Source organism: Lynx canadensis, chromosome A2 (genome assembly GCF_007474595.2).
Source record: "Lynx canadensis isolate LIC74 chromosome A2, mLynCan4.pri.v2, whole genome shotgun sequence".
NCBI lineage: Eukaryota > Metazoa > Chordata > Mammalia > Carnivora > Felidae > Lynx > Lynx canadensis.
This window is the reverse complement of record NC_044304.2, coordinates 8209056-8222750: the sequence shown is the minus strand read 5'-3', so window position 1 is coordinate 8222750 and position 13695 is coordinate 8209056. Positions and strand designations below refer to the sequence as shown.

The 13695-nt window shown below is 57.4% G+C and overlaps 1 protein-coding gene across 5 annotated transcripts in view; it reads left to right on the top strand.

Annotated features, from left to right (window-relative positions):
• Nucleotides 1-12605, top strand: part of DOCK6 (dedicator of cytokinesis 6) — a 44830-nt gene extending 32225 nt beyond the window's left edge. For all 5 annotated transcript variants that reach the window (XM_030300711.1, XM_030300737.1, XM_030300728.1 and 2 more), the window contains 20 exons: nt 1528-1688; nt 1840-2022; nt 2382-2508; nt 2841-2925; nt 3025-3121; nt 3256-3390; nt 3704-3856; nt 3996-4154; nt 4281-4381; nt 5274-5466; nt 5554-5697; nt 8531-8662; nt 8755-8769; nt 10052-10177; nt 10274-10363; nt 10627-10863; nt 11270-11413; nt 11497-11603; nt 11826-11987; nt 12368-12605. In XM_030300711.1, coding sequence (XP_030156571.1) covers nt 1528-1688; nt 1840-2022; nt 2382-2508; nt 2841-2925; nt 3025-3121; nt 3256-3390; nt 3704-3856; nt 3996-4154; nt 4281-4381; nt 5274-5466; nt 5554-5697; nt 8531-8662; nt 8755-8769; nt 10052-10177; nt 10274-10363; nt 10627-10863; nt 11270-11413; nt 11497-11603; nt 11826-11987; nt 12368-12410 — 2594 coding nt within the window. In that variant the 3' untranslated portion in view covers nt 12411-12605. The remainder of the gene's footprint in view (nt 1-1527; nt 1689-1839; nt 2023-2381; nt 2509-2840; nt 2926-3024; nt 3122-3255; nt 3391-3703; nt 3857-3995; nt 4155-4280; nt 4382-5273; nt 5467-5553; nt 5698-8530; nt 8663-8754; nt 8770-10051; nt 10178-10273; nt 10364-10626; nt 10864-11269; nt 11414-11496; nt 11604-11825; nt 11988-12367) is intronic.
• Nucleotides 12606-13695: the final 1090 nt, after the last annotated feature.

Sequence of the window (13695 nt, the reverse complement as noted above, 5' to 3'; positions counted from 1 at the left end):
GAGAATACGAGGAGAGGAAGGTGGGGAGCATTGGGCGAGGGGGTGCTTGGAGCCCCACGTTCATTCATTCACTCGTCTTCCACATTCACTGGCACCTGGGGGACAGCGTATAGTTGGAAACACAGACTTAGGATTTCTGGGTTGATCCCCTCTGTCGTTTGGGGGAAATTCTCAGTCTTCATCTCTTGAATTTTTTTTTTCTGCCTCCTTTTCTCGCCTCTCTCCTTCTGGGACTCCAATTACACGTACGTTCGACCTCTTGATCGCATCACATGTGTCCACTGTGCTCCGTTCTGTTTTCCATTCCGTTTGCAGTTGGGCAACTTTTCTGTTCACCTGTATTCAGGCTCTCTGCTTATCTCTTCTCTGGCTGCGTCCAGTCTTTTGAGTTTTCAGATGTTATCATTTTCGGCTGTAAAATGTCCATTTGATTTTTTTTCTTTTTTTGTAGATCCCAATTCTCGATTGTAATTTCCCAGCTTGGTAGCCGCGTTTGTCCGTCTTTTCTGCCACTTTATGGTTTAAAGTCCTTGTTTGCTAACTTCAACATTTGGTAGTGTGTGTGCCTGCTTCTGTTGTCTTTTTCTTCCTTGTCCATCATATTTTCTAGCCTCCTCCTTTGTCTTGTAATTCGTTATCGTATCCTGGACATTGTATGTAAAGGAAGCATCGTGACTGAAGCAATGTCCTTTTCCCAGTGAGGGCCCCTCTCTCCCTCTCTTAGGCAGATGGGATAATGGGCTGATCACCTCAATCTGGTCAGGAACCGAGCTAGGTTAAGCTGGGCTGGAGTGTTAGTTAAGCTCAGTTAATGTTCTAAGACTCTCTGGGGCGAGACCAGTTCTGTATTTGTCGGCAGCTCCTGTCTCTCGGATGAAACTTTTTTTGAGAGGGGATATGAGGGCTACTCTTTGAAGATCATAGAGTTTGGAACCAGACTATTTAGCTTAAGATCCTAATTTACCTTGCTGCGTGACCCCAGGCAAGTGACATAATCGCTCTGTGCCTCAGTTTCCTCATCCATAAAGTGGGGATGATAAGAGTATTTGTGTTGCAGGGTTGTTTTGAAGATTAAGAGTTAATATTTTCAAAGTGCCCACAGTAGCATCTGGCACATCGGAGACTCTATGTAAGTGCCAGTTGATGCTGTGGTAATAGCGGTGGCATTTATTATTGTCAATTATTATTATTATTGCCGCCATTGTTGCCATCATCATCCTCCTCCTCGTAGCCAACGTTTACTATGCCTGAGGGCCAGGCCGCATTCTAAGTGTTGAGCATGTAGGAGCAGCCAAAGCAGATGGAGTTCAGGCCTTTGTGGATCCTACGAACAGTTGCGTGAGAAACGTGTCTAACGACAAGCATAAAAAGTGAGCTCTGAGAATAGATGACGGGGGACCTCAGCCTGGTCTGGGGGAGTGGTATCAGGGAAGGCTTCCCTGAGGAGGTGAACTTTGAGCGAGAATATGAGACAGAGACGGTACTTACCAAGGGTTCTTTCTTCTGTCCTCCTGCCCCTCCCCGCAGAGGGCCCAGGTCAACGGTCAAGACTGGCCTCGATGCTCGACTCAGACACAGAAGGGGAAGGGGACATCGGAGGCACCATCAACCCCTCAGTGGCCATGGCCATCGCTGGTGGCCCCCTAGCCCCTGGCTCCCGGGCTAGCATCTCCCAGGGCCCAGTGGCAGTGAGTATGGCACTGGTCCCCAGAGACACCCTCCAACCTGGTAATAGAAGTTATGTAATGATATACTGACAGGCCAGTTCTCATCTTAATTTGGAGGAAATGAAAATCAACTCCGCCCCTTCTGAACACCTTCTCCCCTATTTGGCCCCAGGCTTCTCGCTCAGGCTGCCCCCTCTCTGCCGAGTCCAGCCGGACCTTACTGGTGTGTGTGCTGTGGGTCCTGAAGAATGCTGAGCCAGCCCTCCTGCAGCGCTGGGCTGCTGACCTTGCCCTCCCTCAGCTGGGTCGTCTCTTGGACTTGCTGTACCTTTGCCTCGCTGCCTTTGAGTACAAGGTGTGGGGGTGGGAGTGGGCCGGGGGGTGGGGGACGGGCTGTATGAGGCAGACTGAGTGTGTGTACAGGTCCCTAGGGTGCTGCGGGCGAGAGCGAAGGGGTGGACTGTCTTCATGCACAGCTTCCTGCAGGTTTGAGGGTAAAGGGGTGGACTGTTTCTGTGCTGAGCCAAAGAGAAAAGGGAGAATTGCCTTTGTGAATAGACCCTGGAAGGTGCCAAGACCTTTCAGTAAAGGGGAGAACTGTGTCTCCAAGCACAGGATCCTGGAGGTCAGAAAGGATGAATGAGTGGGACCAAGTAGCCCAGGTCCCACAGAAAAGGGCAGAGTCAACCGTGAACCCGTTCTCTGTCCTCACAGGGGAAAAAGGCCTTTGAGCGCATCAACAGTCTCACGTTCAAGAAGTCACTGGACATGAAGGCTCGTTTGGAGGAAGCCATCTTGGGCACTATTGGAGCACGACAGGAGATGGTCCGGCGGAGTCGTGGTGAGGGGGAAATGTGTCCTGTGCACGTCCCCACCAGCTGCTCCCAGCCTTTGTCTGAGGGACCCCAGGAGGGGGGCATCCCTACCTCCATGTCTGGCTCATTTTTCCCAGAAAAAAGCGTGTGCATCATCCCTGTGCACACGGGTGTCTTGTTCCCTGTCTGTTCTCACATGTCCTTCATGTTTAACTATGTGTTCCCTTCTCATGCTTACGTGTCACCCAGTGTCCTCACGGGTTATCCCACACGTGTATCTTAATGCCTGAGCGCGTCTCCTCACGGTCACGTCTTTGTGTTTTCGCACTTCCGTGAACATGCGCCTTGCGTGTCTCAGAGAGGAGTCCCTTTGGGAACCAGGAGAACGTCCGCTGGCGGAAGAGCATCACACACTGGAGACAGACCTCAGACCGTGTGGACAAGTGGGTGTGGGCAGGAAGTAGTTTGCTGGGGTCAGACCGGCTTCCAGAAAAACCGGTGTCCCTGGACCTCAGCCCCCAACCCCCTCCCGTCCCCTCCAGGACCAAGGATGAAATGGAACACGAGGCCTTGGTGGATGGGAACCTGGCGACCGAGGCAAGCCTGGTGGTTCTGGACACACTGGAGATCATCGTGCAGGTAGGGCTTGAGCCAGCGTCTCCCTGACCTCCGACCCCATCACCGTGCCTCGTGATCTCTGGCCATACAATCCCTCTCTTTCCCTGAGCCCGTGAGCCGCTCGGTCCCTAACAGCTGGATTTCTGACCCCCTAGACGGTCATGCTGTCAGAGGCCCGGGAGAGCGTCTTAGGCGCAGTGCTTAAAGTTGTGCTCTACAGTCTGGGCAGTGCCCAGAGTGCCCTCTTCTTGCAGCACGGCCTGGCCACACAGCGAGCCCTGGTGTCCAAGGTAAGCCCCATTCGACGGTCACGGTTATCAGAGTAATAGCCACCGCCCGTTGGGCACCTGCCATGTGCTCAGCAACCCCATGGGACAGACCCTCCTTAGCCATGGTTTGCAGAGGAGGGAACTGAGGATCAGAGTGGCAGAGTCATTCACCCAGAGTCACACGGCAAGGGGTTCCCCCAGGTCTGATTCCAAAGCCCACTGTGCTTGGCCAAAGCGGGCAGAACATAGATGCCCCTGCCACCACCCCCATCCGGGACCTTCCGTGCCAGAATGGGGAGGGGCCGACTAGTGTCTGTCTCGCCCTGGGGGACAGTTCCCAGAGCTGCTGTTCGAGGAGGACACAGAGCTGTGTGCCGATCTCTGCTTGAGGCTCCTGCGACACTGCGGCAGCCGCATCAGCACCATCCGCACGCACGCCAGCGCCTCGCTCTACCTCCTCATGCGCCAGAATTTCGAGATCGGCAACGTAAGTAGGAGGGGCAGGTAGGAGGTGTCAGTGCAGCAGATGGAGGGCAGGAGGGGGGACGGGTGACGCGGACAGGTCAATAAGGCCCTGGGGATCAGAGTCCGAGGCCTCACAGCTCTTCCTCCCGGGCTCCTCTCAGAACTTTGCCCGCGTGAAGATGCAAGTGACCATGTCGCTCTCGTCCCTGGTGGGGACGACGCAGAGCTTCAGTGAAGAGCACCTGAGACGGTCACTGAAGACCATCCTCACCTATGCGGAAGAGGACGTGGGGCTGCGGGACAGCACCTTCGCGGAGCAGGTGACCCCGCCCCCGCCACGCCCCCGCCACGCCCTCCTCAGCCTGTGCTTCGCCCTGCCTGCTTGCCCCGCACGCTTGGTGGCTTCTCCACGCCCTCACTGGCCCCTGGCCATTCCCGGGCTCCAGGTCCAGGACCTGATGTTCAACCTGCACATGATCCTGACGGACACGGTGAAGATGAAGGAGCATCAGGAGGACCCGGAGATGCTCATCGATCTCATGTACAGGTGAGGCGGGCCAGGCGGGACCTGCGGCCATTCTCCTGCACAGACAGGTGATGGGGGAGTAGATGGTGACAGCGACAGGTGAGCAGACAGGTAAGGGGAGGCCAGGTAAGTGCACGGGGAAAAGGGTGCCAGGTGAACACACACTGGACGGCGACAGATGAGAATAAGGACAAGTGAAGGGGACAGGTGGGGGGGACAGGTGAGGTACCAACCGGTGATGATGGGTCAGGAAAGAAGTGATTTGGAGGAGAGGTGAGGGGTTTGGCTAGGAATTGGGGAGTGGGTGGGGCGCCCGGGGGGCTCAGTCGGTTAAGCGTCTGACTTCGGCTCAGGTCATGATCTCATGGTTCACGGGTTCAAGCCCCGCGTCGGGCTCTGTGCTGACGGCTCAGAGCCTGGAGCCTGCTTCAGATCCCGTGTCTCCCTCTCTCTCTGCCCCTCCCCCGCTGGCACTATGTCTCTCTCTGTCTCTCAAAAATGAATAAATGTTAAAAATTTTTGAACCAAATAAAAAGAAATTGGGGAGTAGGAGACGGGAAACAGGTGATGGAGACGGAAGGCAGGGTGCAGACGGGATGGACGGGCCTGGAGGACAGTGACATGGTTCTCGAGCAAGGGGAATGGGGGAGCAGGGCGTGGCTTAAGATTAAGCAGGTGAGGCCATTGGCTGGTCAGTGGGAGACAAGTAGAAGGACACATGAGAAAAGAGATGAGCAGATCAATAGGTGAGGAGGCCCCACGTAAATGGGGGTCTGGCCGAGGAGCCTGGCTGGTGAGAGGCGCAGATGGCTGGGGTAACAAGCAAAGGGGGTGGACAAGTGAGGGATAGGCAGTGGGGACAGGGCGAGTGCCCCACCTCCTCACCCCCGCCTGCCACCCCCATGCATGCCAGGATTGCCCGCGGCTACCAGGGCTCCCCCGACCTGCGGCTCACGTGGTTGCAGAACATGGCAGGGAAACATGCAGAGCTGGGCAACCACGCGGAGGCCGCCCAGTGCATGGTGCACGCGGCCGCCCTGGTGGCCGAGTACCTCGCCCTGCTGGAGGACAGCCGCTACCTGCCCGTGGGCTGCGTCTCGTTCCAGGTGAGCTGCCCGGGGGGACAGGTTGGCGGTGGGGGGCGGTGGCACCCGTGGGGTGGGGCCGGGGCCTAACGCCGCCTCCCACCACAGAACATCTCATCCAACGTGCTAGAGGAATCGGCCATCTCCGACGACATCCTGTCGCCTGACGAGGAGGGCTTCTGTTCCGGGAAGCACTTCACGGAGCTGGGGCTGGTGGGACTGCTGGAGCAGGCGGCAGCCTACTTCACCATGGTGAGGCCTGCGGCCGGCCGCGGGACCTGGGGCTCGGGCCGGGGTGGCGCCATCAGATCCGCTGAAGGGCCCAGCGCCTGCTCCCGGAGACTCACGGCGGAGCTGCTGCCTGGTCCCTTTCTGGGCAGGGGATTTGCAGAGGACAACCGGGACCTTCACCAGCTCACGTTACCTGCCACTCTCCCTGTAAAACCCTTGACACGAGGCCTGGACGTAGTAAGCCTTCGATACATTCAGCCGCTATTAAATTTTTTTTTTTATTATAGAAAATTTCAAGCACGCCTAAAAGGAAAAAATTGGACCATCGCCCCCATACCCAGCACTCAAATCCAACAACCACCAGTATTTACTCTCTTGTTTCATCTTCTCTTTGCCTCTAGTGTTTTTGTTTTGTTTTTTTGGTTTTGATGGAGTATTTTGGGGTTTTTTTTTGTTTTTGTTTTTTTTATTTTTTTTTAATGTTTATTTTTGAGAGACAGAGAGAGATCGCAAACAAGGGAGGGGCAGAGAGAGAGAGAGAGAGACGGAGACACTGAATCCAAAGCGGGCTCCAGGCTCCGAGCCATCAGCACAGAACCCAATGCAGGGCTCGAACTCACAGACTGCGAGATCATGACCTGAGCCGAAGTCAGACGCTTAACCAACTGAGCCACCCAGGCGCCCCAAGATCTGAATTTTCACAAATTGCTTGATGAAACCCACACAACTACTCAGCTAGTTTTTTTTTTTGTTTGTTTTCTTGTTTTTAAACCTTAGTGTAGTCCAAGGACCAGCAGCATGGGTATCACCCGGGGGCTTGTTATAAATGCAGAGTCCTGGGTCCCCCAAACCCTCTGAACCCTACATTCTTACAAGATCTCAGAGATTCTGTGTGTGTTGGAGTTGGAGAAGTTCCAGCTTTAAACAAACCCTCCCCATCACACCATCACACACACAAGTACCTCCCTGTGCAGACTCGTTGATGAAACCCTGGTATACAACTCAAGTTGTGCATGACCAGATTAATGGGAATTCTTTTTTTTTTTTTTTTCAAAAAAATTTTTTAATTAAAAAAAAATTTTTTTTAACGTTTATTTATTTTTGAGACAGAGAGAGACAGAGCATGAACAGGGGAGGGGCAGAGAGAGAGGGAGACACAGAATCTGAAACGGGCTCCAGGCTCTGAGCCGTCAGCCCAGAGCCCGACGCAGGGCTCGAACTCACGGACCGTGAGATCGTGACCTGAGCCAAAGTCGGATGCTTAACCGACTGAGCCACCCAGGCGCCCCTCAAAAAAATTTTTAACGTTTATTTTTGAAAGAGAGAGACAGAGTGTGAGTGGGGGAGGGGCAGAGAGAGAGAGACAGAATTCAAAGCAGGCTCCAGGCTCTGAGCTGTCAGCACGGAGCCTGATGCAGGGCTCAAACTCACAAACCATGAGATCATGACCTGAGCCAGTCAGACGCTTAACCAACTGAGCCACCCAGGTGCCCCATTAACAGGAATTCTGTAATACCAGTCCATGCTTGGATGTACCTGATGATCTCAAGACAATTTTTTTTTTTTTTTTTGCACTTGGTTTGTTCGAATCACGATCCATTTATAAGATCCACGATGGCTGTGACTGACAAGTCTCTTAAGGCTCTTTGAATCAAAGAAAGAAAACAAAAACAAAAAACGGCATCGGTTCCCCAATTTTTACAGTAAGGGTTTTTAATGTTTTCTTTGATAGGTTGAGGCTCAGGCATTGTATTTCCCACTGTCGGAAAAAGGTTTTCTCCCAGCTTGCTTGCTTGCGTGAAAGCAATTGTTTCTTTTTCCTGCATTTCATTTGTTGGAGATGTGGGCTTTGTTTCAAGGAATTTTCTTTCTTTTAAATTTTTTTTTATTTTTTTTTAATGTTTATTTATTATTGAGAGAGGGACAGACAGACAGAGTGTGAATTTGGGAGGGGCAGAGACAGAGGGAGACACAGAATCCGAAACAGGCTCCAGGCTCCAAGCTGTCAACAGAGTCCAACGCGGGGCTTGAACTCACGAACCGTGAGATCATGACCTGAGCTGAGGTCGGACGCTTAACCGACTGAGCCACCCACGCACCCCTGTTCCAAGGGGTTTTCTGGCCTGAACAAGGCCGGCTGTGTCCCCATGGTGTTGCTTTACTTATTCCTCTGTCCCCACGTTTCTGGGAACTGGTGATGAGGTCTGGAGTCCCGCTCAGATTCGGAGTCAGGTTTTTCCGGTGAGATTTATTTTCTGGGCTGCCAGACCCCTAGTGGGGTTTTCCCTATTGTCATTTTGTTAAAGGCTCAAACAGAAGCCTCAGGGGAATAAACCAGACGGTACACGCAGACCTCTCACAGTTGGCCAGGAAACTTCCCAGGGTTTCTGCTAGCTTCATGGTGGCACCGGCTGTGGGTGAGGGGCCCTTCGGGAGCGGTGGTGACCACATGCCAAGAGGCAGCTGGGGGTGGAGGTCTTGGGTACTAGGCCAGAAGGGCTGGTGTTCAGGTCCTGGCCCTGGGGAGTTGTGTCTCTGAGTTTTCGTTTTCTCTCTGCGAAATTAAAAAAAAAAAAAAAAAAGTCTCCTCCCCCCAGTGAAGGAACATGGGTAAAGCGCAGATGTATACAGCACCTGGTCTATCCTAAGCATGGTAGAGAGCACGGAGGGGTCTATGGGGGCCAAGTGGAAAGACTGGTGTCCCATCTGAGGTGGGGTGTCAGGGTGGCCTCCCTGGAGGAGGTGATAAAAGACGGAGCCCTGGAGGACGGTGGTAGCACAGCGGGTGGGCTTTTCCAGGCCGGAGAGAAAACTAGGGAGGGTGCTGGGAATCCTGATGTGCCCCACCCCCTAGGGCGGGCTCTATGAGGCAGTGAACGAGGTCTACAAGACCCTCATCCCCATCCTGGAAGCCCACCGAGACTACAAGAAGCTGGCTGCCGTGCACGGCAAACTGCAGGAGGCCTTCACCAAGATCATGCACCAGGTGGGTCGGGATGCCCTCCCAGACCCTGCCCTTGGCCCCAGCTCCCACCCCCACCACGGCTCAGCTGACTCTGACCCTTCTCTCTCCGACAGAGCTCTGGCTGGGAGGTGAGTCCGCCCAGTGGCCACCTGCCTCTGGGGCCCCCATGATGGCTGGTCAGCAGGGGTCAGGGACCACCAGGGGGTGCTGGAGGAACATGGCCGCCTGGCCGCAGGGGCTGGTGCTCAGTAGGTGATGACGCACCCTCCACTTCTTCCCCCCTTCCCCCTCCCCCTCCCCCTTTCCGTCCCTCAGGTCCCCCTCCCTGCCCTAGATCCCGAGGGCAGCCTGTGACTCACCCAGCTGGGACCTCTCCAGAGACACCCCTCCCTCGGGCAGGGCCAGCTTGGTCACTGCCTGTAAGGGGGGGTGCTCTGACTCCCTCCTTGTCTGTCTCTGTATTTCTCTTTGTCTCTGTCTCTTGGTCCCTTTCCCTGTCTCTTTCTCTCTCCCTGTCTTGCTCAACACTCTCTGTCAGTCTCTTTGGATCCGTCTGTCTCTGTCTCCCCAGCTTCCCCCAGGATCTCTGCTCCCCCTCTCCCGCCTCTCCCCCACTTGGGTCTATTTTTAGGCATCTCTTACTTTGGGGAGAATTTTCTGGCCAAAGAAGGCAGGAACCCAGAGCCAAGATGGGAGGGCTGGGTGGGGGCCGGGTGGGACAGGCAAGTCCCAGATCTCTGGTCTCTGCCCAAAGAATGGCACTCGCGGGGCAGCATAGACTGGGACCCTGGAGCTTGGGGGCTCTTACCTCTGACCTCTCCCATGACAATGTCTCTCCCTTCCCTACCAATACCCTTGTGCCCGCCCCACCCTGCCCGGATCGGCCTTGGTGAGTGAACACAGAGCTACGCCCTTTCTTTCTGGTAGAGGGTAGTATGCCTGGTGGTGGGGATTGGGGGGGGGGGTGACCTGGAACAAGGGAGCCAGGGCTTCTGTCCCAGAGGGCTATGCATCCCCTCAGCACTCAAGCATTTATCAAGCACCTGCTGTATACCCAGCGCTGTAGGCATTGAGGACACAGCTGTACTCAACAGAGCCCTAATCCTAATTTCATATTGAGATCCAGACTCTGAAGAAGCGCTTGGGCGAGGATAATCGGGGACCAGGGGCTTGTGTTAAATGAGAACAAAGATTTGGGGGAGGCAGGAGATAAAGGTCGGGGACAAAGAGGGTGTGAGCTGCTGGCAGTCGTCAGGGACCATACCCCAATATTCTCAGGGTCCCCCCAACTGTGCCTGTGACTTCCTGTTCGTGGGCTCCCCCTGCCCATGCCCACCTCTTCTGCATGTGGGGCAAGGGGGACCTCCAGAAGGGCCTCCTGGGCCACAGCTCCCCTTCTTCCAGACGCAGCGTGTGTTCGGGACGTATTTCCGTGTGGGCTTCTATGGTGCCCGCTTCGGCGACCTGGACGAGCAGGAGTTTGTGTATAAAGAGCCGTCCATCACGAAGCTGGCTGAGATTTCACACCGGCTGGAGGCACGTCCCAGCGGTAGGGGGTAGACGGGCATTGGGCTGCCCTGGGCGGAGTGGGGGCTGCTCCTCTGTGGCCCCAAGTCAGCCCCGTGTCCCCAGGAGTTCTACACGGAGAGGTTTGGGGAGGACGTGGTCGAGATTGTCAAAGATTCGAACCCCGTGGACAAGACCAAGCTTGACCCACAGAAGGTGAGGACTCCTGACCATCCCAGGGTCTCCCGTATCCAGGGAGGCAAACTTCAGAGCGTATCTCCCTTGGGGACCCCAAATCCTGTTCCTTGGGAGAGCCTCAAACCTCGAGACGTGAGATGTGGGACCCCCCCCCCCCCCCAGATTTCAAGCTCCCAGACCCAAGGAGGTCCAAATCCCCTTTCTCCAGGGATGGGGTCCTGCAGGGAGGATGTGTGTGTACTGGGGCCGTGGGAGCCTCATTCCTGAGCCCTGCGTCCCAGGCTTACATCCAGATCACTTACGTGGAACCGCACTTCGACACCTACGAGCTCAAGGACCGGGTGACTTACTTCGACCGCAACTACGGGCTGCGCACCTTCCTGTTCTGCACGCCCTTCACGCCTGACGGGCGCGCGCATGGGGACCTGCCAGAGCAGCACAAGCGCAAGACCCTGCTCAGCACAGACCACGCCTTCCCCTACATCAAGACCCGGATCCGCGTGTGCCACCGCGAGGAGGTGGGCGGGGCCCCAGGGAGGGCAGGCGCCGCGACCCAAGGCCAAGGGAGGCCCAGGACCCCCAGACCCAGGTCGGGGAGGTGAGAGGACCGTACACTCCTATGCCTGGACACCAGTCAGACTCCAGCCTCTGCTTCCAGACCCAGCCAGCCTGAGGCTGGCCCACCACCCACCCCGAGTCCTCAGGGCCAGACACAGGCAGCTGAGACCAGACCCCCCCCCCCCGCCCGCCCCACCCTGCCAGATCCAGGCCGGCAGAAGTCCCCCCACACACTGTTCATTTCACAGCCTCTGGGACCGCCTCTCCGCCCCCCCAGCAGGGGTCCAGGCTGCCCCGGGCCGGGCCGTCTCAGGTCAGGACCTCTTCAGGCCCCAGCCAGTGCCTGCCATTCCCCTCCCCCCACAGACAGTGCTGACACCCGTGGAGGTGGCCATCGAAGACATGCAGAAGAAGACACGGGAGCTGGCCTTCGCCACCGAGCAGGACCCGCCCGACGCCAAGATGCTGCAGATGGTGCTTCAGGGCTCTGTGGGGCCCACTGTGAACCAGGTACAGCCAGTGGGGCCTGCAGGCTGCCCGAAGCACCCCAGGGGCCGTGCAGACACCCTCATGAGCCCCTCTGCCCCCCGCAGGGGCCCCTGGAGGTGGCCCAGGTGTTCTTGGCGGAGATCCCGGAAGACCCCAAACTCTTCAGGCATCATAACAAGCTGCGGCTCTGTTTCAAGGACTTCTGCAAGAAGTAGGCCTGCCCCCCGCGCCCCCCACCACCCCCATCACGGCTCTGCCTTCCTGACCCCACACAGCCTCTCTGTATCCCTGATGCCCATTATGGAGCTCCCGCCTCTCTAAGTGCCCTCCGCCTATCAGACTCCCACCGTAGCTCCTGGCCCCACCCCCGGACTGCCCCCCACCTCCAGGCTTGCTTTCTCCCGGGCGTCATCTCCTGCCATCTCTCTCTCAGGTGTGAGGACGCCCTGCGGAAGAACAAGGCCCTGATAGGGCCAGACCAGAAGGAGTACCACCGAGAGCTGGAGCGGAACTACTGTCGCCTGCGGGAGGCTCTGCAGCCCCTGCTCACCCAGCGCCTGCCCCAGCTGCTGGCGCCTCCCACGGCAGGCCTCAGGTGCCCGGCCCCCGCCCCCGACCACAGAGAGAGGGCAGAGGCAGGCACAGATGGGCGCTGCCATACAGGCGCATGTCAACCCACGCGCGCGTCAGTGTGCACGCTCACAGCTTTGCACAAACGTGCAACTCTGTGGACGTGCATGCATGCCGGGCGGGCTCTGGGCAGCCACTTCACATCCCGGCTGGGGCATCTCCCAGACGTGGGACTTCGCCTTTCTGAGCCTCCATTTCCACGTCTGTAAAATGGGCACAATTCCTATCTTCGGTGGTAGATTCCAAGAGAGAATCTGTGACTTTAGAGAAGGACGGGAGAGGCTGATGAGCACTCGGGAGTTGGGAGCCCTCTGGCCACGTTAACCCACCTCATTCTTCCCCCAGGAACTCCTTGAACAGAGCAAGTTTCCGGAAGGCCGACCTCTGAGCCTGCGAGGCCTGAAGCCAGGCCCAGAAGAACCAGCACCCTGGCCTCCACCGTCTGTGCCTTTCCCCCACTGCACACTGACTGGGCTGTGGGGTGATCAATTTGCACACGGGGCTGGGCCCTCTGTTCCTCTGTTCCCATCTGTGTGCACTGATGCTCCTTACCTTTTCTAATTTAAAATGGTTTTCATAAGCAGCCTGTTTGATGTGGATCCTGGGAGCTGGGTCATGTCCGCACGCCCCGATCTTTGACAGACTCTGAGAACTCACTGGGTGCCTGGAGCACAGCAGTGACAAACAGGCAAATTCCTGCCCTTGTGGAGCTGTCATTCTAGTAGAGGAGTCGACACACAAATGACAATGTCACGTGCCCACGGGGAGTAATAGTAACGTTAGTGAAACCCTTGCAGAGTACTCAGCCCAGCCCTAAAGGGCGCCGAGATAGATACTGCCCCATTTATGGGCCCTTTTGCCTGAGGGGCCTCCTTCAGGCCCCGACCTCCTGGTTGGTGAATCTTCTCAATGCCATTATCCGGTAGGAAGCATTTTTAACCCCGTTTTACAGCTGGGGAAACTGAGGCACCAAGCAGTTAAAGGCTGCTTAGCCTGCCGGTAAAGGCTGCTAAGCCAGGTCTGGCTTAGCCGGAGGCTGTGCAGCCTCGCACTGACCCAGCCCCACTCCCCACCGCGCGGCCGTCACGCCACCCTGTACCAGGCCTGTGCTGGGCCGCTTCCAGCCTTGGGCCGGCTGGGGGAGGGGTGACCTCCCGCCGCCACCGCCGCCGCCCGCGCCCTCCCGGAGCTGGGCCCCGGCCAGCCCCGCCCCCCCCCCGCCCCCCGCGGCGCCCAGCTGCAGCGGTGGGGAGGACCCTGCCCTGGGGACTCCGGGAGGAGGGGCGAGAGGACGACACCGGTTCGCTCGGTCGCGCACCCACACACCTGCAGTCCAGGTGCAATCGCGTTCTCCCGGCATCCCCTGTCTCCCCCTTCCCCCCACGGCCGTCCAGGCTGCCGGCGACTGGGGGCGGGGCCGGCCCGGAGGGGGCAGGGCGGGGGCGGAGCCACCGCCGAGGGCCCGGCGGCCGGGCGGTGGCGCGCGGAGGACGCACGGGCGGCGGGACGCTGGGACGGCGGCGGCCGGAGCGCGCGAGGCGAGTAGGACCCGAGGCTGGGTCGGGGTTCGAGTCCGGTTCGGGGTTCGAGCGTGGTCCCCACCCCACCCACCCCCAATCCCGGGACGCGACCTCGCCGTTCTCTACGAGCCGCTGCCTCCAACTCCTCCATCT